The 25,493-nt window shown below is 52.4% G+C and overlaps 1 protein-coding gene across 1 annotated transcript in view; it reads right to left on the bottom strand.

Moving 5' to 3' along the window:
* LOC140655636 (cadherin-23-like) overlaps positions 1–25,493 on the bottom strand; it is a 130,346-nt gene that overhangs the window by 19,257 nt on the left and 85,596 nt on the right. The window contains exons 11-19 of the mRNA XM_072870380.1: positions 25,111–25,269; positions 9,554–9,618; positions 8,747–8,984; positions 7,970–8,075; positions 7,424–7,551; positions 4,100–4,172; positions 3,704–3,820; positions 3,003–3,115; positions 802–909 (exon numbers count right to left, since the gene is read on the bottom strand). Of these exons, the coding sequence (XP_072726481.1) occupies positions 802–909; positions 3,003–3,115; positions 3,704–3,820; positions 4,100–4,172; positions 7,424–7,551; positions 7,970–8,075; positions 8,747–8,984; positions 9,554–9,618; positions 25,111–25,269 (1,107 nt within the window). The remainder of the gene's footprint in view (positions 1–801; positions 910–3,002; positions 3,116–3,703; positions 3,821–4,099; positions 4,173–7,423; positions 7,552–7,969; positions 8,076–8,746; positions 8,985–9,553; positions 9,619–25,110; positions 25,270–25,493) is intronic.

The following is a 25,493-nucleotide window of genomic DNA, read 5'->3' as shown; positions in this document are numbered from 1 at the left end:
GGGTTCTCCCACACGTCAGATATTTTGTGTTTTATCGTTCTCCCTGTGACATTTTTAATTACAGGGGACATTTACATTTAAAAAACCCCAACTTCATTACACTCATAACTTCCTCGGCCCCTGCTGCTTGTCCCGCAGCTGAATTTACATTGTATCAATGACACAATAATTATTTTCCAAGCAACTAATTGGGATGTCAAAGGCAAGACAACTTCACGCAGGCGCCGAGCAGCAGGGCTGGTGCTGCACGAAAGAGAGAAAACTGCCGTGCTCTGGCTGGGGCTGCACTGCCAGATCTTTCTTCCCCCCCAACTCCTTTTCTTTCATAGCCTTCCCCCTTATATGATTTTCTGGATTCTCTTTGCTTTTCCCTCATTTATTTTCTGTTTCGTGCCCGTCATTTTTCTCCCGGCATGATGGAGTATAAGCCTCCCCCTCTCCTTCTCTTTTATTTCACCAGAGGGACTTGAAAGGCTGTAAATCAATGTCTTTCAGAGAGGTCCTTGAAGGACGTCGCAGGCAAGGCTAAGAAAAAGAGAATTTGGCCAAAACCCACACAATTTGGAGAGAAAAAAAAATATCCCAGCAGAGAGGAGAAACACACAGAACAGGCAGCAGCAAGGAGGCTCAGGAGTAACCTTTAAAATGGACTTCTGCAAGATGGTGCTTGGCTGGAGGTGACACCGGTTAGGAGGTGACACCGGTTCAGACCTGACTCCCTGCTCCAGCCAAGCGGGTGACAACCTCGCCAGGTGAAAGGAATAGGCTTTTAGTGCAACAGCCACCTTCCCTCGCACGTACCGTGGTGACGTCCGAGTTGGGGGGAGTCATTTCCACCAGGTTAATGAAGTATGGCTCATCCTTCCAGGTGGGGTAGTTGTCATTGATGTCCAGCAGCGTGATGTTCACCTGCGAGAGAGCAAGCAAGCAACGCTGCATCAGGTGGTATTGGTTCTGGGGCAGCACGGTGTGTGTTCCTGGATGTACAGCAGCACCAGGTACCCAACGCATGTTCACCCTCTGGAGGGAAAATCCACGGAAAAACAACCTCCTGCATCTTCACAGCCAGGGCTCCTTGGCATATGCCATCTTGGTTTGGCTCATGTGTACTTATTACCTTGCAGTTAAAAGAACCGCAGAGGCAAGAGGTGTGTTTTCAAGCAGCTCCTTCACTGGGGGAGGGACACGCAAATCGGTCACAGTGGTGGGGGAGAGGGCATAGCAGGAGCATGGCAGGAAAGGAAGGAAAAAACTGAGTAAACTGGTAAAAAAAAAAAAAAAGAATAAATGAGAAATCGGGAGAGGTAACAGGGGATGGGAGGTGCAAAGACAAAGAAAGCATGGGAGAGGGTGGTGCCCTGAAGGGCTACCTATCTTCATTTTCAGCGTCAGAAACGGCATCTAAGTGACAGTAGCGAGCCTGTGAGATGCATCCTGTTGTCCGTGAGTCTGTCACCTCCCCAGATCACCCGCTTCAATCCAGCCTGTGAGTCTATAAAGGTGCCTGAGGGAAGAGCTGCAGTTCAAGGGAAGGGGGGGCAGAGGGGCAGGAGGGAGCCCCGGTGCCTGCCACCCCCACGCAGGGGGTCTCGGTGGAGCTCCTCCGGGGTCTTCCGTGCTCCCAAGTGATCGGGTCCTGCCGCCGCACCAGGCTGAGCTGCTGGTGCCACCGCGTGGTAGAAGAGGCAAATCTGGACACCACAGTCTCTGGGGATGTGCCCTGGGCACAAGCCAAGGCATCGGGGTGGTCCCTGGGGAAGGTTGGTGACCCACCTCTCCTCCGAGCACCCCAGGTGCTCATCCGTCACCCGGGGACCTTGCAAAGCCCCTGAATGGACACTTACTCCCAGAGCAAAAATGATTATAGGGAACAGCTTTGAGTCCCGGGTGTATATCCTTGCTAATGACAGCAGACAAACTTAATTGGCTACCCACTTCTCACTGAGTGTTAATATTCTTTAACCTTTTAGGAACCATAATGCATTTTTTTTTCCTAATTGCAATCTGTGTTGCAGAAACCTTGTTTTGCCTTTCAATAAAGCTATTAGGAGAACACCATCTCATCTGGAGCCCCAAAGGGGAACCCAGCATCCGACAGGCCATGCTATTGCTCGGCCAAGGCCTTCATGTGCCTCTGGGATGCTCCATAGCGAGCTTCTAGTCTTCTACCTGGATCAGACACCTCCTGATGGCCCTCAGCATAGGTGACAATTATTTTAGGGCTCTGTTCAGCACAACCACAATATTTCTCTGCATTGTCCTCTCTTGCATGGGACATCTCTCCTGCAACCCAACCAAGTGTCCAAGGAGCAAGAGCACCCAAATGTTACAAAATATTCAAACCAACACGGTGCTGTGAGCAGTGGGAGATGGATCCTTGGCTTTTGACCTCCTGATATTTCCAAAGACTCTTACAAACCCTTTGCAAGCAATGGGTCTCCCTGACATCTGCAAAGGGCAAGGCAAAGCAGTAGACTTCAGCTGCAGTACAATGGCCTGCTCCTCCACCAGAACCTTCTGAGGGGCCCAGGTATCACAAACCAGTTGGAAACCCTTGATCCAGGCAGTATGTGAATAGTAGTCATCAGGAACAACTAAGCACGCCTGCAGGCTCTCCAACTAAGCATTTTCTCCAGAGGCATGAACAAAGGGAGCCGTGCTGCGGGTGGAATAGGTACCCATTACCGCCTTCGCACGGACATGCTGGACATGCAAAGTGCTGGAAGGTCAAGTGGCTCCTGGGTGAATGGCTTGCCAGGAAAGGGAGCCTGATTTCAAGATCTACACAGCCCGAACAGTCATTCTGAAAGGGCTGCAAGCAGTGGTGGGGGCAGCCCAGAGGGCAGACATCACCATGTGCTCTTTACTCATTCACACAGCTAAAATTAAACACTGCTAGCATGGGGAACTGAAGCATCGATGCCTCGGCAGCCGTCCTGGATGCCAGCCCCAGGCAGGCACCAGTGGCTCGAGGAGATGGGAATTGCTCCTCACACACTCACCATAGCAATGCCTGTCTTCTGGTGGTGGCCCACGCCTCCATCCACTGCCCGGACAATAAGGATGTATTCAGATTTGGCCTCCCGGTCCAGTAAAGATGTCGTCGTGATTTCTCCTGCAGACACAGGAGATGAGAGGGATTAGAGATGTTGTATGGTGAACAGGGGCACCAGTGAAAAAAAGGGACACTCAAAAACAGAGAGAGGATCCTTCACAAATGGGCCCCTTCTTCTGATTCAGTTTCAAATAGACGGACCTTGGAAGGGTCAGCTTGTCAGCAAGCTCCTGCAAACTTTGTGCCATGTCTTCCCACAGGAGCCCGTTTAACAACTGCGTGTGATCCCTCGCGCTCGTTCCTGCCCAGAATGAACCAAAAACAATGCCAGCAAGGGAAGGTGGGCAGCAGCTCCTTAGCTAATGTAAGCTCACAGATAAAAGCCTTTTCTCAGGTTTCACTCCCAGCAGGAGCTGAGCTTCCACTGATGCCCTGCCAAAGCCCTCATGGTGACCGAGCAAGTGCTGGTGGCTGAAATCTGGTGAATCCCTTAAACTGTGTTTCTCCTAAGCAGGCTGCTTGGGGGAGAGAGGGAAGGATGGGGGAAGGAGAGAGAGTGAAAGAGGAAAAATAATGAGGGAGAAAACACGGGGAAATTCAGGAGAGGGAACTGAAGGAAAAAGAGGGAGAGCGTATACAGAGGCTCACCTGAGCGGGCATTGATCCGAAAATGTGAGGAGCCCTCCAGGGAGTAGATGATTGACTCCTGCCCGTACTCCCTGGACCGGTCCATGTCCGTGGCATTGAGAAACAGCACTGTGGCTCCTTGGGGAAAGCAGAAACAAGGGCTGAGATGGGCATTCGCAGCCCGGAGTGGCTCTCCCCAGCTGCCCCGTCCCCCGACACTGCTCCTGCAGGTCACCTGGCCAAGGAGTCCCCTTGCCTGCATGCACAGTGGGGCCAAACCCCCAGATCCCACAGCTATGAAACTGCCACATCTCTGGCTTTTGCCTCCCCTAAAAGCCATCACTGACCCCATTCTGGCTGTAAGACCCCCAGGGCCCTTCTGCTAGCCTGAAGAAGGAGCAGGGCTATGCTCCATACCTGCCATGATGTCCTCCATGACGGTTATAACGTAGGAGGGCTTGCTGAATGTGGGGGGGTTGTCATTTTCATCCTGAAGCAAAGAGAAGGTCAAGAGGCTGGTTGGGAAAAAGGCAAGATGGTCAAATAGCTGCAAAAGTCTGGTACAAGGATGCTCCTGGCTGACTGCATCTCAAGATGTGACCAGTTCAAGGCATCAGCATGGGGAAGATGGCCTTAGGGGTAAGGCACCGGAGGTCTGAGTACACAGTTTCGCTGCAGAGGCAGCTGAGGTTAAGGTAAATTGATTGTCAGTGAATTGATTGTCAGAGCCATACAGTGGGGACAATACTGACTATCTCATTACCCAGCATCCTGGGCAATACACAACAGGTCTGAGGAACCGCTGCCGTTTGCAGCCAAGCATCTTCTAAGCTGCTCCTCCCTCCACTGCAAGCCCTGGGAAGACTCAGACACTGGACGAAGCACAGCAGCATCAGGCACAGACCTGCTCCTCCCTCTTGGAGTGGCACACGAGTGGCTTAGTGCTCCGGGTCACCGCGGCCACGAAGCCACCAGGCAGACTGGACTGGCCAGGGGAGCTGCTGAGCTTTGGCTGCCTTTGTTTAAGTGAAGGAATGCTCTGGGTGTTTGGCTGGTTTGTATACCAATGTGCTCCCTCCAAGCCTGTCTCTTCCAGGGACTATGGCTGGCCTGTTGAAACCAGGCAGGAGCAATTGCTCGAGACATCCCTCAATGATTTTGGACCAGTTTAAAGCTTCCCCAGGGGGGCTTTAAGTGCTGTTTAAACAATGTTAAGAATCTGCCTTAAATGAACCAAACCCAACTGCCTACGGAGGGAAGGACAGAGCTGCCAGGACAGTAAAACACTGTTATGGGCTTCGCTGTTTCCCTGGGGCTGCTCTGGAGATGTTTTCTACCTGGAGGCTGCTGATGGACCTGCAGGCTCAGCTGCTCCTGCTGCCACCGAACTTGATATTTGAGGCAATTTCACGTGCAAACGATGCCCACCGTACTGCAATTAAATTGCCATCCTCTGCTCTCGTTGCCGGAAGCAGGTGGTCTTTAATCAGCCTTTCACCGTATCACTCAGCTTTCACTGCATCTCCTCCGAGGGTAATGAGGAAATTGCCTGCTGCCTGGGGTGCCCTCTGCATTTCCCTCCTCCTCCTCCTCCTCGAAGAGCTCGCTTGGGGTCATTGCCCCAGGGCAAACCCAGGAGGTCTGGGCAGGTTAAAGGCAAAGGAAGTGGAGAGACTGCTGCCTGCAGCCGGACCCGTGTGAGCTGTGCTGCAGTCTAGGCTGGGTGGAAGCAAGCCAGAGCAGATGCCGTGCCATTTTGTTAGTGGTCCTGAGTTCATCAGGCTGTGCTCAGCACTGCCACGGCCCGGTAAGCTGGCTCCTGAGGAGGCAGGGGCTTGCTCCTGGCCGGCTCTCCATCTGTCCGGAGCTGGCATGCACCTGCCTACAGAGCGGTGCGTGGCTTTTCTACTTGAGAAGGGCATTTCCCACTTCAGCAATGTGAACTCCAAAGCTCCCTGCTGCAAACCTTCCTGCACGCCTCCTGTGGCACTCACAGCAATGCTAGACAGGACCCGGCATGCTTCCTCCGCTCCCGCGGGAGAGGGCATCCAGCTAAACCACATCGCTCATGATCCCACCTCACTGATTTCCACAAAACCAGCTTCCCACAGTCCCCCAACCCTCAGCCTTGGACAGCCATCATATCATCTTCAGGGATACTGATAACTGCAGACACTCACACTAAGCACACAACCCCCTTTCCTCCAGACATACGCACGCTATCAGTCGCTGGCTCATCGCCCCGAACAGGGCGTCAGTGGCAGGGAGCGAGGCAAAAACTTATTAGCAGTGATATTTCCCCGGATTCTGGCGTGGCACGCGCTATTAGTTCTGATTCAGCAGCTCCCCTTACAAAAGCGTATTGTCCCCTAATGGGAAATCTACAAGGCGAGTTTGACTTCTTTATTAAAAACCAACAACCAAAGGATGAAAAAAAATTACCTCCCTCCACACTTGCTCTCGTTCTGCCTTTTCATGGCTCTTGTTCCTCAAGTGCCGTTGTGAAATGCTTCTTCCTAATTTTCTTCCTATTTTCTAGCTTTCTTTTTTTTCTTTTGTTTTTCCGGTTGAGAGAAAATCCCTTTGGTTGAGAGTTGGAAAAGTGACAGCTACTTAAACCCCACCAGGGTACAGACTCAACCAGGAGGAGATGACCCATTGAAGTGTGGTCTTTAGAAAGAGATGTTTATGCTGTCTAAAGCACAGCATGGGAAGGATGTATCTAACCAGCACTAACCCCCCCGGCACTGCCTTATTCCCCCTCTCCCGAGCACAGTGAGGGAGCTGGCATGCTGATAGGATTTCATTCCCATCCTACGGCACCATGGACTTCATCTTCTTCGCCTTCCCAGATGGATGCTGCCGCCAGCCTGGCTTAGATCCCATCACTGCGAGACTGACGGGTTATCAAGCAAACTGTCTCCATTGCTGATACCTCCCTCCAGACGTCCTCAAACCACAATGTGCCTCAAAGTGACAATCCGATCTAATCTTCCTGAGGAATGCTGTGATGCTTTACCTCTCCCAGCAGCAACCCCTCCTCAACGGGTTTTGCACCTATGTAGGTGCTTGTGAAGCCCACAGCCCAGCCGGGACAGGCTGGTATTGGGTAGATAAACAAGCAATTGCCTGTGATTGATTCAGGGACCAATAATTTCTGACACTACAAGTGCTAACGCGCAGCCAAAGCTCTCTCCTCTGCATCCGAGCTGCAGTGAGTGCCTCTGGTTACCGGCATGGAGAGCATTCCAGCCAGGAGTGCGAGCTGAGAGGAGGGCTCACCAGGTGCTCCATGAACCTCCCCAGTCAAAGGCAAGGGCAGAGGGCAGATCTCCACCCTGTCCCCAGCTCTGCTCCTCACCTCGTGGTTAGCTGGGGCTCCTACCACGTTACTTCCAGTGGCTTCCCTGTGCATCGTGCACGGCCGAGGAGGAGGAGGAGGTGCATGGGGTCAGGACAGCCTGTCTGCAGTGACACCCTCTCAGAGACACTCTCACTCGCCCTTTGTCACTCAGACCTTACCAAATGTCAGGGACAGCGTTTCTTTAACCAACATGTATGACACGTACGTACATGAGACATATATGGCACATATATACATATATGAGACATATGTAATGGCAATCCACATGTACACATCCACAGGGCAGGATAGTCTTCCTGGGTTACTGATGGATTAACGGCGCTGCTATGGAGCAACTGCAGGGAAACCACGACAGGATCGTTGGGTGCCGTACTTACAAACACCTCAATGGTGACAGGGACGGTGCTGTTGAGTGGTGGGTTGCCAGCATCCTTGGCCATCACAGTCAGGTAAATAACCCCGTTGGCCACCTGCTCATAGTCAAGGGGGTGGTTCACGCTGATCACTGAAAGGATGCAAAGCGGGGCGGTCAGGGGGGCATTCATACACCGAGCAGGATGGTGGGCAGGCTCGGGGGGTGGCCCATCCACACCATCTCCCCAGGGCCAACAGTGACTGCTAGAGGTGGCAATGCCCCAAAAACACGGGCACCGGGCATTACAGAGCATCTTGCACTGGCATAACCTGGAGTGAGCTGTACACCCACGGAAACACGGCTCTGCAGTGGCTCAGCTCAAGCTCTGCTGCAAAGGACTGCGTTGCAGGTGAGGTCAGGATAAGCAGAAGAGCTGCTGGAGCAGCTTCTTAAAGCTTGCTAACACGACTGCTTGCAGGGGGTGTTAGTGCAGCCCGAGCTGCTGCTGCTCATCAGGGGCCATGCTGCTGCTCGTCAGGGGCACCGTGGTCCCAGAACCAGTGCTTACCTCCGTAGCCTTCCGACACCGCGATGTCAAAGTAGTTGCGGAAGGCAGATGCCTGCGTGATGCTGTACGTGATCTGGTTGTTTGGAGGGGAGTCCTCGTCAGATGCCTAGGGCATGAGTAGAGGTGATAAATGAACACAGGAGCTGTGCTGGTGATGTGCAACAGCAGGGAGCTGAGGGGATGGGAGGTGCAGGCCGTGCCCAAAGAGAGTGGAAAAGCAATGAGGAAGATGCACTCATCAGGGGCCCCGAGGGCGTTTGTAAACCAGCCTCTGCTCCCATCCCGCCTCCCAGAAAGGACTCGCTGGGTCCCCCTCTCCCGCCTCCCTGCGGCACTCACCCAGCCTGGCCCCACAGAGGGAAACGTGCGCTCTTGCATCATGGCAAAGTTTATTCTTGTGCTGAAGGAGCAAACAGTCTTCCCTACCTGCCTTCCCTCCACAGCAGAGGCTTACAGCTCTATCAACAACAAACAGAGCACCTTCTCCTTGGTGCCTGGTGACTGCCGAGCAGAGCAAGGTGATACGGAGGCAGCGCCTGTGCCCTGGGAGAAGCCCCAGGTCCTGGGGATGCTGTATAGGCACGGGATTTATAGGAGAGGAGGAGGAGGGAGGCAGCCCACGGCTGCAGCACTGCATCCAGTTGCACTTTGCAGTAAAGCACAAAGCATTTTTTAGGAGGGACACAGGAGGAACGGCAGCAGGGGTGGACGGAAACCTAGCCCGCACCTGTCTCCCCACCGCGCATCGCGAGTGGAGGAGCTGCTCCAGTCCCTCACCCGGAGCCGGACCACCTGGGTGACAGAGGGTTCGTTCTCCCGCAGGGCCCCCAGGTATGCCTCCTTCTGGAAGGTGGGGATGTTGTCGTTGACGTCGAGGACATTGATCCTGACACGCCCCGTTGTCTCCTCCCCACCACCATCCCGGGCAATGATGGTCAGGGTGTAGCGCTGCGTGGTCTCAAAGTCCAGCCGAGCCATCAGGAGGATAATGCCCGTGTCCTTGTCCAGCGAGAAACTGAGGGGACAGGAGAGGAGGGGGGAAAGCCCTGGTGACCACACGCTGGAGATGGAGAGATGGGGTGGCAGCAGCCTGAACAGCTAACACTGCGGTGGGTGAAAGTTCATGGCTTTCTTCTGAGGGATATCTGGCCCCAGAGTATCTTCAAGAGCTTGGTGCAGGTGGTGGGGTAGAAACCCTCAGTGCTGCTCTACAGGCAGAGAAAGTGGGCTCAGGGGCCCCGCAAATCCCTTCTGCTGGGCAGCCCACATGCCTCCCCCAACCACCCCCCACGAGCGGGTCGCACATGATGCTCCAGGGCCAACAACTTGCTGGCAAATGCATTTATCAGTCCCAAGCAATGCTGGAGCCTGTAGGTCCTGATTTAGCAAAGCGATTAAATGTGCTGAGCATCAGGCACGTGCTGAAGTTAACTCACCCCTTTGGGAGACAGCATAGTGGGGTTTTCATGGGGTATCTCGCAGGTAGGACATAACAAATGTCCTTAATTGCCATGTAACTTCTTAGCGAGGTTAGAAGAGGATTTTGATGAGTCAAAGTCATGCCGGTGGTTCAGTCACACTTACCGGTCAGGGTCATCGCTGAAAAAATAACTAACTTTCCCGTATGTGCCCACGTCATTGTCAGTTGCCTGAAAAAAGAAAGTTAATTAATAAATGAAGGTACTTATGGCAACGTTGCATTACGCACACTAGTGAATCCATTACATCCTCTTTACCTCCTTCTACCCAGGTGGCAGCGGGCCAGCACCAGCACAGACCTTGCATGCTGCCATTTATCACCCAAGAGATGCAGGGCTGGGGCTGTTAGTGCTTGCCTGGGTTATCCACTGCATCCCTGACTCACAGCCTGCCCTAGATCACAGCCCTCCATCAACATCTCTCAGCATCACTGCCAAAACCTTTGGCAGTGGGAAATTTTATGCCTACTTACTTTCACTGACACACTAAGCTAACCTGGGAAGCGCACATGAAATAAAGGTCTCCATAGAAAATTCTTGAGGGCCACCCATCCTGGCCCCGTGAAGCCAAAGAGCTGGGACCCCACATCCACAGCTCTTACTGTTCCCAAATCGTTCAGGGCTGGCAGCATGCCTGTGGCTGTGGGGAGAAAAATAAAAACCTATCCCACTTCAAAACTCCCCCCCAGGCTAAAATACAGACCAGGAAAAGCAAGGAAAGGGATTTAGACCTTGCTTTCCATGAGTGGCTCTCACCAGACAGCCCTTCTAGGGGTGCAGTCTGCTGCAACCCCACTGATGGACCGATGCCTCTCGGGATGTTGTGGTGCGGGCGTGCAGTGCCGGCTCTCAGCCAAGCTGTTGCCGGCAGCAGGACTGGATGCACGTACACTGCTGCCAGCTGCTGAAGCTGGAGCAGGCTGGTCACAGCTAAGCAACCAGCACCTTCTGGGGAAGGTGTGCGAAACTCAGCGTGTCAGCTCTGGATGAGCAAGGCAAGATTTATGTATGTTTTAAAGTCTTTTCTCTAATGAATATATAAAATATGCATGAGCGGTGGCAGGAAAAAGGAGCAGAAAGTTTTATTTTTAGGTGAGGAAAGTGGAATACAAGCCCCAAAATATCCTTTTTCTCCCCCAGTATATTTTCTAAATTGAGTCCTGTCTGGATTACTTAGACACCAACAGGTCTGTGAAAAAGCAGGGTCAAAGACACATTTTATGTCGAGATACCAGCAAAAGGCTGTATTTTAGGACTGGCATGGAACATAACCCATTCCTGAAACCTTCCTGATTTATCAATGGCCTTGATTGCCCTTGACAGAAGAGTAGGATCTTGAGCACATCAAAGAGCTTTACCCCTGTGCGCCAGTTACCTGCCACTCCACGGGATGGCAGAGGAGCAAAGGCATGAAAACTAGCCTGAATTAATACATTTTTTTCCCCCCAAATGCTTCCCCAGCTCAGGTGGTAAATTCCTGCTGCTTTATGCCATCTGAAGAGTGCGCTGGTGGAGCCAGCCTTTCAGACCTACTGACCTTCCCAATTTTCCTCTCCACTGCTAAGATGCGATGTACTTTTTGTGCGCATTGCAATTGCATTCAGCAAAATGGAACAAACCTCCCAAAATCTGCCCAGAGAGATGCCCATCGAGCGAGTGGCACCTGCTCCTGGAGGGCCAAGCCCTCTCTGGGGTGCATCTTGCTCCTTAGAGGACACCAGGGAGGACATCCATGAAGATGCCCCATCCCAGCCAGAGCCTGGCTGCTTTTCTGAATAGAAACACCTGGGGAAGAGGGGGATTAATTTACTGTCTGCTCACCCCAGCTTCCCTCCACCAATTAATAATGGTATTAGCCCCCCATCCTAACACCTGCCACCAGCCCAGGTGGCTGCAAATCGCGGTGGCAAACCCCCAAAGCACGGTCAGGGCTGGCCAACAAGGGCCCTGGGTCCTCTCTCCCCAAAATGCTTGAGCGCTTTGAGCATCCTCAGCACTGCCTGGTACGAGCCAGCCAGGATTTTTTCCAGGATTTGACCTCCCAGCCAGGATTTTTCCCAGCCGTTACTTCTGTGCCCACAACCTCTGTGAATCCCTAAGGTCCCATTAATCCCTAAGTGGCTAGTGTGAGAGCAGAGCCCAGAAAGGCATTTTCCATGCACCTGGATCAGCTGGTGATGAGATAATGATTTACAGGGGGCCTGACAGTGCCACAAAGCATGGGCAAAACTAATTCCCTTCATTTGGCCCCATATAATTGCACCTGTAAGTGCTTATTGCAGTGACAGACAACACTGGGAAAGTGTAATTTTCTTCTGCCGGGGAAAAAAAATATAGGGAAGGAGGAAGGTTAAAAGAAGGTTAGCGCAGAGCTGCTCAGCGTGGGAAGGAGTGGGGCCCTGGGGAGCCGAGCCAGGAGGGTGGGCTGGACCCCAGGCTGCGGTGATGCTGGGCCAGCCAAAACTGCCAGCAAGGCAAAGCGATCCGCTCACGAGGAGCCAGGAGGCCGGGCAGCCTAACTCTGCCCCATACACCACCTCACCAGCCAGGCTAATTAATTACCCTGATTTACACCAGAGGAGGGAGGTGGAAGGTGATGCCTGCTCGATGGCTTCCCTGGCAACTGAACGTCATGGACATAATGCAGGGTAATGGTGCAGGTTACTTGAGCATGACAGGGAATATGCAAAAAGCAAAAGCATGCACGCTCAGCATATTTAATTTTGGATCTATGCTCGTTTCTGCATTACCAAATGTTTTCCCTCCAAGGGTAAAAAAGATGCTCAGATGCTCGAACCCCCTGGGGAGGTGACACGCATCCCCTTTGCAAAGCAATCCCATGGGCTCCCAGGGAGCACAGGCAACCCGCGTGCAGAATACCCCAAATCCCACTGAGCCGACAGCTTTGCGGGGCCTTTTGCAATCCTTGGGTGCCAGCTGTTTTCCCATGGCTGGCCACCCTCACCGACTGGTCCCCCCCTTCATGCACGCATCCATCCCCGCAGCCGGGGGAGGAAAGGCATCTGGCTGGACGTTTCCTGGGGTTCCACCTGGAGAAGCAATCAAATGGCTTTTACGGCTGCTCCTCTCCTGCCCAGAATTTTAAAGCGGGATTTGCCCACTGGAGCCTGCAAAAGAGCAGGATGAAAACGCCGGTCCACATCTGTACTTTTATGAGCTGTCAGTGGCGCAGACCATTTCTAAAAAAAACACATTTGCGCAGCTAAACTCTGGGAGAGCGGCAAGAAGAGGAAGCCTGGATAACCCAAAGGATTAATTTACTGAGCTGCAGTGTGGCATGGGCACCTGGCATGTGAATTACAGGCACACACAAATACCCACAGCCCAGCCCTCCATCTATCTCCATCCTCCAAGCACAAATATTTTGGACGGTTCCCTTTTGTCCTGCCAATGGCCATTGCGTCCATCCTTCCCCACCAGTTTGCAGGCCGGCAGAGCTGGAGACAAAAGTGAGGAGCTGGCGAGCTGTTCTGCTCTCGTGGGCAAATCTGCAGGAAAGGGCATGTCATCCAATTTGTTCAGGAAACAATAGCAATGTTTGACATGTCATCAGGATTGATGAAGCAGAAATTTACATGGGAGAATTCAGTTTTAAACAGCTCCACGGAGCTTCACCGGTAATGGTTTCGACATTCATCATCCGCCGAGCCCCACTCAACGACTCCTTAAACTGCCCGAGATTAACTCTACTCACAGCAGCTTCAGGGAGCACAGCAGGAGGAGCGGGGAAGAGCTTAAAGAGCCAAGAAGAGCCTTTCAGGGCAGCGTGGATTCCCTGTGGAGTCCCCAGGATGGCAGTCATTCCCCCAAACCTGCCGGGTGGGGATGAGCAGCTGGAGGTTGGTTGCAGGGGTGAGCAAAGTGTGTTGGAAGGACAATTCATTGCTGCCTGGATGCCATGTCCTGCCTGCCTGAAGATGGCTCCGTCGGCACCAAGGGAGAAAAATCCTTCCCACCTTTCCATGTGCACGGGGCTGCCGGAGTGGGTCCCAGCTCGGTTTGTTCTCGTTCGCCCTCTTTGTTTTCCCTCACCTACCTTGCATGCAGAAACCAGGAAATAAAAATTGATGGGGAGCAAATTGCTTTGGCCAGAAGCTCTCTGCTTAAAAGAGTCGTAGCAGGAAAGCAATTACCGAACGTCAAAAAGCTGTCAGGGTACCGGAGTGACTGGGCGTGAGTCTCGTCCCGCTGCTGCTTGCCTGCCTGCTCCCCTGGCACTGCCGGGTGGGCAGTGGGGAGGCCAAGGCACCGCTGCCCCAGCAAGATGCCTGGGGCTTGGGCCAGGGGAGATAGCAAATCGAAGGAGGATTCCCATCTGCTTCCTACTTTTTTCTGGTTTTCTAGGAAAATGAGGCAGATGCGGTTGCTCCTCAGGGTTGACTCAGACTGTGGTACAAGCAACCCAGGGTAGGGAGCCATGCCCTGTCATCATACCAATTTTTGGAGCCACCTAAACCTGCATGTGTTAAACAGCAAGCATCCCTACTTAAATGCATCCTGTTGCAATCTTCAGGTCCCGGGGGAATAACAGGTAACCTCTGGTATCCCCCAGACTGGGATTTGATTTGTGATTTTGGGGAGAGAAATGTGAAGGGCCAAGAGCTTCCACAAGAAGCAATCGCCAGGGTGCAAAACTGGATCAAGAAAACCAATGGAAAACCTACCTAAAGTCATTACGCCCTTCCCAGACAGAAAACAGCTCTTTCGCCAGTATCGCCTGCCCCGACCACGCTCTTTCCCAGGCCTTTAAAGAGTGGCTGCCTGGTGAGAGGTGGCAATCAGGCACGAGCAGAGCCGGCGGCTGGCCAGCATCACCGAGCCGGAGCCCAGCGGCGTGATTAGCTGGGAAGGAGGGAGGAAGGAGCAGAGAACTGGTGTGATGCTGGGGTACTGCCGCCACCGCCTTCCCCAGCAGCTCCAGACCATGGGGTCTGCACCGAGCTGGGAGCTCAATCGCCTCTAATGGCCCCAGAGGGCTGTGCTGAGCCTGCCTGGGGGGGGAAAAATAGCCAATCAACCTCCCTGAGAATTGCAGAGCTTTTCCCCACCTCTCTGCCAGCCACCAGGGAAAACAACAGCCTCCTTGATTGTGTTTTATAACAGCAGGCCCTGCAACATCAGCTCCTTGCGAGCAAGGTTAACACTTGCCTGGGCAGCCTTGATTTAGCGGGGAGTAATTTATTGTAGGCGGGCTGCTGCAATGGCTGGAGACTGGGGTTTAAAACACAAGCCGACAGAAGACAACCCTTGAGTGAGAGAAGCAGGCGTCTCGAGCGCAGGTTTGCATCACGCGAGGTGACACCAAGACCATTTAGATGCCCGCCTTGGTGGGTTTTACTGGAGCTCCATGCTGGAGCTGGGCGCCAGTACTCCGCTAATGAACCGTATTGATTTCATATTCTCCTGTTGTCCACCTAAATGGCAAGCGGCACATCTGATAGATTAAATAACCACACAATTGCCTGGCTTGACATCTCAATCACTTTGCTGTTGGGTCTCTAATGAATTTTACAGCCCAGCAAAACGGAAGAAATTAAGGTCAAAGTCCAGTGGAGAAAATATAAATCCCCAATGATCTCTGAAGTGTTCACAAGAGCTCCTGGAAGCCAGTCACACCTCCCACCATCTGCAACTCCATTTCATCCAGGTGACAAGCATCATCTGGGGCACAGCAGGGAGAGGGGCGACAAAAGCAAAGGAGGAGGGAAGAGCCAAAGCGGTCCTTGCCTGGAGATAGATACAAACCTGTTGAATCCCGGCCTGGAGAAAGGGAAAGGCAAAGCACAACCTTTGTCCAGCAGGAATAAAGATAATTCACCCTGAAACTGGATGCAGCCTGGGGTTGCTCCGAGTGTGAAGCAAACCCAGCTGGAGAGTGGGCTTTTTACTTTGTCAGCAAGGGGTAGCAAGCCCAAAACACATCCCTGCCAGGCAGAGGCCTTCCCAGAGAGAGCAACGGGGTTGCTCCTTGTTCAGCTCGAGGAAAACAAGCCCATGGTCCAGAAGCCATAGGCTGAGCTCTAGAAAGACAATATTCTCACTCCCCATGAGCTGGAAACTACACCTGAGTCTCAGTCAGACAGCAACCATCCACTTCTCAAGGGTGTTTTAGGGGATGGAGAGCCTTAGCTTTACTCCTGTAACCAGAGATACCAAAAGAGGTTTGGTTACAGGACACAGCATCCAGCCATAGGAAGATCAAGCAGAGCCTATGGCCCGAGGCAGAAGTGGCCTCTGGATGGTGCGACGGATCTCAGGAGGTTGATTTACACATCTCATGGCTCCCAAATGTCCAGTTTAGGTAAATTAGCCTCCCCTTAACACCCCAACAGCAGCTTGTCAACAGCACGAGAGGCTGCACAAGGTCATCTGTCTATGGGGTGACATTGCCTCTGTCACAGCATCGCTTCAGCTAACGGCACCCGCTGGGTGCTGATTTACATGGGAGCTCTTTGCTCAAGGAAACAGAGCCCCGGCTGCTTTGGGAGAGACATGGGTGCTAGGGGCACAGGGGAAGCCAGCTTGGAAAACAGATTAAAATCCCAGGAGCAATGGCTCTGTTAGAGCTTTGTGGGTGAGAAAGAGTTGCCCTTGCTCAGAGGTGCCGAGTCTAGGAGAGGACATATCGAGATGAAGATGGTGATTGCCCTAAAGGGACTGCTGAGAAAGATGTGTGAAGCCGGGGTGTTTGCACAGCAGCAAGCATCACCTTGGGAAAAATTCTCCCTTCATGTCCCGGCCACCTCCCAAACCACCAGCCAAAGCCAGCAGCAAGGGAAAACCACCCAACCCCATCTCCTACTGCAAACACTGGGAAGGGTGGGGGAAATCCTGCTGCCCGGCTTGTGCTTTGTAGGATGCAATTTGGACAGGAGCAGGTCTGCATTTGCTCCATGTTTTTCTTTCCCATCTCACGGGCTGGATTGGCTTTTTTAGGGGGGGAGGGCTGTGATTTTGTTTTGTGAAAAACCCATCCCAGCTCTGCACTTTAGCCGTGCATTTATCCTGACAGCTCCATCAGGGCAGGGAGCGGCTGCAAAAGCTGCAATAAGTGTCTCTCTCCCCAGCGCTTGGGCTGTCATGATTCCTATTCCACCCTATTTCGGTCTTACAGATTGATATTTAGATTAAAGAGATAAACACAGCCAAAGAGCACTGGGCCCTGACAGAAAGACGAGGACTTCAGATCCGTCAATCATGCTGCTACCTGGTAACTCCCTCCTCCCCTTCCCTTTATTTACAGAGCCGGATTGATAAGAATATTTAACAGGAACAAGGAGTGCAAGCATATTAAAAAACCCCAAAAAACCACACACCAAGAAGCACGCAGGAAGAAGACAAGCCATTCATGTTTAACTTTCCAGGCAATTTGGATTCGTCTGCTTTGATTATTTAACTATTTACTGTTTCATGTATTTGCAGTTTTCCTCTCCTCTTGCAGATAAAGGATTCAATTTTCTTTTAAGCGGTGGGGAAATTGGAAGAGATTTTGTTCTGTTTAAGCACAGCTGGAGTCAGAGAGCACTCAGGGGGATTGAGAACAACAAGATCAATTAAGGTGCTAACAGGAGGGCAAACTGTGGGCCACGGGAGGGGAGAAGGGCTGAAAGGAGGGATGAAGTCCAGGCTTGGAGGCCATCAGAAATGTCCAACTGGGAGTCCCCCTCCTTCTCCAGCCTCCATGAGGTGCTGCTGAGCCATGCTTTCATATTCCCGCCAGTGTCCTGTGAAGTCCCTCCTGCTTTCCTAAATGTCCTCTCCCCATGCCTGAGCCCATCCTCTGCAACACCCAGCTCACCCTGGCTGTTTGGCTGGCAGTCCCCCATTACCACCTCCGTGGCGTTCACCCTCTCCAGCAAGGGCTTTCCAATACATTTGCCATTCACTTCAAGTAGAAAGAAAGGATGGAGGCTGACCTGGGAGTCCTCTTCTCCCGGTGTTTGACCATCCTGTACTCCCCAAACTCACGCAGGAAGTCAGAGGAGGTGCAAACTATTTCTAACATAGGTGCGGTAGGTGACTCCCTGCAGAGCAGGACACAAACTCAACCACCTGAGCAAAATTTAGAGGGTCAGTCAACTGGAAAAGGTTGAGAAGCCCTGTGCTATCCTCATGGAAGCATCACAGAATGCTGTCCTACTGACCACCGATGCCCTGTGAGACAATGGGCTGCACCACTCTCCAGTCGTAAGGCTGGGAGAACACTACAAGTGCCATGGATGGGGCAGGGGATGGTTTATCTCCCACCTGATTCCCTGCAGAAGCTGATAGTAAGCTCAACCCTGGAAGCCTTTTCATCCATCCATTGATTTGCAAGGTATTTCCTCACCTCACTCCCTGCTCTGACTGGCTGTTCCTTACTCCATGCAACCTTCCCAAAATTGGGAGCAATGTAGGCTTTCCCTCAAGGCTGGTCCACACAGTCACTATCACCACGTGAAAGAGAAACACAGCTCGAGGTGAGCCCCTTGGCGCAGCACCTTGCCCACCAGCAGCTCAAAGCTATAGCCAGCTCCTCCGCTCAGCCTCTACAACTACTGCCTTTTATCCTGGACTATTTCTGCCCCCTGCATTCACTTTTTCTTCCAAGAAAAAGAAGGAGAAAGAAAAGCTTTGGAGATCATAAAGAAACAAAAGACAGCGGCAGCTATGCAGACGTTAGGGGATCGTGGGTGCCCTTGGCCAAAGGGATGGAGGGATGCAGGGTGGGGTGAGACCTGAAGTTTGCACAGGCAACTGGAGGAAATCCCCCAGGTTTGCAAGGAAAGCTGCATCCCACCTGCACTGGCCACGTGCACTTCGAGCTGGACAAACCCAGAGGGGTGCAACCCTCCTGGGCACCCCAAAGCTGCCCCGGGGCTGCTGCAAAGCTCCAGGCCAGGATGCGGGAGCCCACAGACCACGGCAGCCCCGTGCCCCTGCCAAACTCACACCAGCAGCAGACTGACAGCTGATTGAGAAACTGATTTGCATTTTAAATAGGTGCTTATTGATGTCTGCAACTCTCCTTCCCAGGGTGGGAAAACTACATTATTACTTTCTTGTTGACTGGCGTTTACAGCTGGCTAGAAAGAAGGGGAAAGAAAATCAGGCCGGGATTGATTTTCCCATCCCCAATGCAAGGCCAAAGACAGATCGAAGCAGCAGAAGAAAATTGACAGCTGGGTCGTAAAGAAGAGAAACTTTGCCAACCAAATTAAAGGTTGCCTTAATGAGGAGAGTAATGGAAGGTTAATTAGCGCATTTACTTCATTAGACTCTTACTAACAAGGCTTCTCCCGAGGAAGTGCAGTTGCAGAGAGGGGGAAGACGAAACTCCAGGTGAATGGATGTGTTGGGAATGATGATCAGGGAGGGGACAAGCCATTGGAGGGCAGCAGAAAGGGACTACTGAGGAATGTGAACCAGAATATGTATATAAAAATGAATATATATAAAAATATAAAAATAAAAGAATGTATAGGCTAAAGCATTCTGCAAAAAAGACAGAGGGACCTTCTCTTTCCCCCTCTCCATCAAATAATCTGGAAATTATAATCTGAAACTCAGAAAAAAAAGGGAAAGCGGTGTTTTATTAAAGTACCAAACTGTCTTACAGATTCACATTATCAAGCCCCGGAGGGAACATGGTGCTTATTTTACCCGCCTTGCTGCATACCACAAGCTACAGAAAATCATTCCCACGCTGAAATCGATGCCTGATGGTTGAATCGGGCACTGTAGTTTATAGTCTGAGGTCTGTGGACTGCCGGAGATGCTCAGACTATTCCTGAGGGTCTGCAAAAGATAACTCTGGAAAGCACACCAGCAGCCTTGTGGTCCCCTGCCTGAAAATGTTGAGGGGGGGGAACATTTCAAAGCTCTGAAAAGTCTCTGGATTCCCTTCAGACTTCTTGAGGGTGGTTGTCATGGGGTGAAACCCAGCACCACCCCAGACCAGAGGTATTTCTAGGTAAGAAGGACATCAAGGCAAGGCAAAGAGCATTACCTTGCAAGGATGTGGGAGGATAATGCTCCAGGGAGAAGGCAGTCACTAACTCAGCAAGGATTTGGGGAAAATCTTTGCACAACCATCCCATCGATGTTATTTTTAAAGTGCGGCTGGCCTGAGAAAGGTGCCTGAGTGGGCAGCTGGCTTGTCTGACCTGGCCTGAGCAAGGAAGAGCTGGCAGGAGAGCATCAGGAACTGCAGGGGTTAATGCCTCTGCTGGGAGATGCTTGCATGGGGGTTGAAGGTGGGCAGCCAGGTAGCAAACTCCTTGGAAACCCCTCCGCTTCTCCCCCTCTTTATCCCAGCCAGGGAGTGTGGGCTGGGAAGGGGCCACTCAGCACTCTCCCCAGCTTGCTCCTGCTCGACAGCCGGCTGATGGAGCCCGCAACGACCGATCCCAGCCTGCGCAGCCAAGCCAGACCGGGGCAAATAAAGCGGAGAGGAGGGATCACGGAGCTAGGATTACTTTCCACGCTTCCCTGAAGAACCATTTTTCTCCAGACCCTTCAAGGCAAATCAAATGCATTGTTGTATTAAAAACAAGTTACTCTTGGTTTGTTTGGGCTTTAATGATTTTGGTTATCGGAGCTTTTCAGGAGGACTTCACTGTGCAGATCTGTAGGATATGAGCAGCTTAAGGGGACCTCCCACCCCTTAATTCTCACCTCCCGCTGGGTCCTCTTAGGCCCCTTCCCCATTCCTCCAGGTCTAGCAAATGCATCAGCAATGGAGAACGAGGCACGTACCTACGCCGCCGTGCAGGTCCCTGGCTTTTGGGAAGCCGGCGCCATGACTACCTCAGCTCATGGCAGCTGCTGTCAAAGCAGCAGTGTCCAAAGGCAGTTTTGGAGGGACACTGTGCTCTTCGCTCCACCCATCATGGCACTCAGACCCTGTAGCCTTTCAAGGCAGCAGGACCCGGGCATGCCACAGGCTCAGTCCGACAGGCGTGAACACACGCTCACACCTTCCCTGCTCTTCCCAGCCAAGCATCCTCCACTGCATGTGAGGGGCATGGCTGGTGCCAGAGCCCCAGCACATCACCGAACGGACAGGAGGGGATGCTGGTCTGAACGCCCCTGCTTCTCTCCCTGTTGGGGGGAGCTCACTGGAAGATGGGCTGGGTCTTGGTGACCCCAGAAGCAAGGCCATGTTTTCATAGCTTCTTCCACCCAAAAAAGTTTCCCAGCTGAAAGCTCCATCTACTGCCAATGCCTCTCCCCCTCCCCAAGTCACAGAAGAGCTCCTCATGGTGTATTTCCAGCCCCACCACAGCTAATGGGATGTGAGCCCAGGGGACCACTTCCAAACCCTCCATGCCTGTGAAAGGAAGGAGCAGAGACCTGAGAAGCTAGGTCTGATGTCTGGGCAGCATCAGTCCTCTTCACAGCCACTGGGCATGGGACCCTGTGACTTTTCTTTCTGCTCCTGTCTCAACTGGCATGCTCCATGAGGGTTGCAAAGCAGTGGTACTACTCCCTGCTGCCAGCAATGAGGCACCTTGGAGCAGGATAGAGAGTAGCAGCAGCATGGGGGCATGCACCTGAGGGCTTGTGCTGTCTCTGGACTCAAACAGGACTAGGGAGACGGACTGGCCCTACCAGGAGCTCCTCCCTAGCACATCATCCCCTGCCCAGTGCTTTGCCCCAAAGCGGAGAGCATTCCTTCTGGGTCTCCCCAGCTCACTCCCTGCTCCCACACAATTGCTCTTGTCCCTGCAGAGGGGATTTGCCCTGGGAACATCGCCATTCGTGCCAGACCTCGCTTCCTGCAAGGCTTGTACTGATACTGTTAGATAGTGGCGTGGATGTCGGACCATGCCCTTTTATCTGTCCCTCCTTCGTCTGCTTATTGATTTGTCCCTCTCTGTAACGGATTTATCCTCCATCTGGTCTGAGGTCTGCAGACGTGTTTCTAGTCTAACAACTCATCCTTTTCTCCAGCTACTGGGCTTCTCAGCTGGGAGAGACAGGGCTGGAGACGCCCTCCTCTCTCCTGCTCCTCTTACCCCAGGAGAAAACCAGTTGTTGGGACTTACTTTGGAAGATATTTGCTAATCCCATCACAGGCACTGATTGTGGCTATGGCAGAAGAATGGCCATTCATCCACCCTAGCACTGTCCTTCCCCAGGGCTTCCTATCGCACACAGCCCCGAGCCCTCTGCCCTGTGCCAGAGCCAGCACCCTTGCTCACCACACCTCTCCAGAACACAGCCTTCCAGCCTGTTCCACACTATTAGGAAAGCCAGTACCCATCAAAAGCCACGAGCTGCCCAGGCAGCACTTGGCTGGGGGTGTCAGAGCCCCAGTTAGTTTAGGGTGCACTGTATGTTCTTGGTGCCCCTCGTTCCTGGAAGGCATGGAGTTATACTGGCTGCCTGCTTGCTCAAGAAGTGTGAAATTCTTTCTCTGACCTTTTCTGTTACATTATTAAAAGGCTTCATAGCCAGTTGTTTCAGAAAAAAAAATAAATTTCAATATCTGTTGGTAGCTGGGGCAGAACTTGCCCATATCTTCAGGCTGAGCTCTAGTCAGCTGGTCCTCTGCCTGCACCTCCCTGCTTCACCCCAGCCTTGCAGAAGGAGTGTGCCACTGTGCAGGACCTCTGAGCCTTTCCAGCCCGGCTTTTCCCCTGCACAGAAGGGCCTGGGGCAGAGGAAAAGAGAAGTTTGCACTGGGAGAGGCTACTAACAACTGCAAAGCCCCAGACAGCCTGCTCTCCCTTCTACTCAGCTCTTGGGTTGCAATCCATGCATAACTCCAAACTGCAATGATTTATATTACAGGGCAACCTGGAAGCTTTGACTGGAGTAAGGACCCCTTCATGCTGGTCTGCAAAAGCAGACACACAAGCAGTCTCTGGCCTAAGGAGCTTATCACACGGGTAAAGAGCACGGAAGCAGGAGAGAAGGCTGCCTTTGGGCACATTGCAGGCTCCCTGCACATGGCAGGAGCCATTCCCGTGAAGCTTGGACTCTCCAGATGTTCCTGTGCAAGCAAATGACTACCTGAATCTATATGATAAATGCCTTTCACAGACAGAATTAAACAGACAGATGGATGGATGAATGGACAGACAGGGAGATGACGGGAATGTGAAATAGAGAACAAAGAGCAGACAAACAAAATCTTAGAGGGCGGACAAGGCTGCGCTGTGCCAGGGAAGCAACCGAGATTTGCCCAGGAAGCTGTAGGGGTGCGTATCCAAGCCCACGCATCTCTGGGCAAAGGGAAAGAGGCAGAGAGCGGAAAGCAGGCAGTGGCTCTGGGTCCCTGCTGGCTGCCTGTGCTTCGGGTTGTTTTACAGTTGATTTATACATGTAACAGGCAATGTTTCTCTGCTGTCACTGACATTAGGAGCTGAAATGCTGCAGAGACGAATGGCCATTTGTCACCACAAATGAAGTCTACCTGCTCGTTTTTTTTCCCCTTCCATTTTCAGCTGGCCAGTCAGAGGGCAGCAGGGAAAGGGCGGCAGCAAGGAGCGTGCTTGCTTGGCACAGCAGGCTCACTACTTTTCCCAGGTCAAAAAGGAAACCCCTTCCCCTCACCTACACCCACCTGACCACACACAGCAAGGGGGACAAGTGGGGAAGCACTTGCTAGAAGATGGGCAACCAGTCCAGGGTCTTCTGGGCTGCTAGGAATAACTTCTCCTCCTTCCCCAGGACGTTGGGCTGGGCAGAAGATCAGCAATCTCCCATTGCCTCGGCCCCCTGCGGTTTTAGCTGCTCACCTCCCTGCCGGGAAGGAGCTGCAGGCACTGCTCTGCCCTGCCAGCTGTGCTTGGCTGTCTCTGGCAACGGCTGGTGGGAAGCCTCCTGCCATCCTTTGCCACTGCTCGCCCGGCCCATATGCTCCCTTGTTCATCCCGATCTCATAAACCTCCTGATTTGTCCTTAGCACCCTGAAAATCCATCGCCCCTCCAAACGCATGGCACAAAACCTGCACTTACTTGCACAAAGGGGCATTTGGCAGCATTGAGCAAGGGGGGAGGCAACAAAAGTCCCCTTTCGTGAGGATGTCATTCAGAGGCCACCAAAGAAGTGGGCACTCCACGTGGCTGGCCAGGCTTTCTTCAAAAACCCATCCCTAACCCCTATGGGTGAATACCCATAAAGAGCTCCCAGGGAAACGTAAAAGAAGGATAAAAAGAAAAGGAGGAATTTATTAGCAAGTAAAGCAGACTTTTTGTCTGCGGCACGTGGGACAGTTGGAGAGGCACGGCGCAGACGATTCTGCCGTGGAATTGAGCAGAAGGCTGCATCTCGAAGGCGAGCGGCAGCAGCAGGAAGAGCTGGTACTTTATGAAGGTTGTTAAAAGTTTGGGATCAGCTGGGAGGGCAATCTGGATTTCAGCACTAATTGCATCCATTCTGATTTATCATAGAAGATTCAACTCCTGGCATTTTGCGTTTGCTCCGAAATGCTGGCATAGCTGGAAGTTGGGGAAAGAGGAGACACAGTAACAATCTCATTGTTTAGTGTCTGACGGCCTGACTAGCTAAACATCTGCTTGAAATATTAATAACTGTCAGATGGGAACAGCTCAGGGGCTCTATACAGTTTCACACCATCTGTTTGTAGAGTAAACACACTTATGCACAGGCGCATACACCCAACCCTTTTGTCAGAGCTTTTATTCTCTGCATTGGCATGCCAGGGGCTGCGTCCCAGGAGAGTGGGGGCAAGGGGGGCCGGAAGGGCAGCAAATTCATCTACAACTAACAATAGCAGTAGTAACGCACCCAAAGCCTAGCAGGGGCTTTGATGCTCCCCTCTTTGATATTTCCCATCCCAGTGGAGCTTTGCTTCCTATTTAGACTGTTCTTCAGCGCAGGGTTTTGTTCTGGTTCTTGCTGTGCCCCACACACTGGTGCTGACATCAACTGACATTGCCCTCATGCCCTGCGAAATGTGTCTTCTCACCAGGGATTTTGCATCCTTCCACCAACTCACATGGGAGGGACGAGCCCTGTGGAAACACCCCGCTATCATCACCACCTCTGTCTGCTGCACCACTGTTCTGCTGCCAGCCATTTAATACCACGCTCTGCTAAATACAGTCATTCCCCTCTTTTTCCATCCTTCATCCTTTCATTGGCTCAATTGACCTCGATTTGGTTGAGGAAGATGATGCTTCCAAATGGGGCAGTGAGAAAACCCACACCGAACGATAAATGTGGGGCGTTCACTCTCAGCGATGAAGTGATCAAGTTTTTTAGGCACCAGAGCATCTTTTCCCAACAGAATTAAGGTAAGAGCGAGGCAGTGAATATGTGTTGAGACACAAGCCATGTACACAACTGAAATACTCAGTGGATCCCACACAGTGAGGAGGAGGGAGAGGCAAGACCATGACCACTGGGACCAGTATCCGCAGGAGAAGCTGCTGTCTGCAGGTGAGACCTTTCAGTGCAGGACTCTCCGCAAGCTGCTGGTGTGGTGGGAACCACACACACACGTCTCCCAGAGACCAGGAAAGGTCAAGGCACCTGCTCCAAAAGTCCATGGGAGGGCTAAACCCCACCCCACCACCAGCATCTCGTACCACTTACAAGGCTCCCCAGTCCACCCCTTGGTGACGGGCATCGTGGAGCCACACGCGCGCCAAGGACATGGGAAAGAGAGGCAGGATGCTCCTACTCACATGGACCTGGAGGACGGTGGTGCCCACCGTGGTGTTCTCGAACAGGCTGACGTTGTACAGGGCCTTACTGAAAATGGGGCGGTTGTCGTTCTCATTGATGAGGTTAATCTTCACGCGAGCAAAGCCAACATGGTCCGGGATGCTCTCGTTTGCAAAGAGCTGGGCAGAGATGGGAAGCGAAAGGGAGGGTTGGAGACTCTATTTGCGAAGCTTGGGAGAGTTATCTATTCTTTAATGGAGAAAACAATGTTCTCCTGAGCTCCCTCATCAGATGAGCCAGCTCAGTACTAACCACCAAAGCATGGATGCTCAAAAAATAGAAGAGCCCCTTCTCTCTTCCCCAGGAGCTGCTCAGCTCTGGGTGACCCCAGCCCTTGAGCGAG

Source organism: Ciconia boyciana, chromosome 8, assembly GCF_034638445.1.
Source record: "Ciconia boyciana chromosome 8, ASM3463844v1, whole genome shotgun sequence".
Classification (NCBI taxonomy): Eukaryota; Metazoa; Chordata; class Aves; order Ciconiiformes; family Ciconiidae; genus Ciconia; species Ciconia boyciana.
The sequence above is the reverse complement of the archived record's forward strand: the minus strand, read 5'-3'. Positions and strand labels throughout refer to the sequence as shown.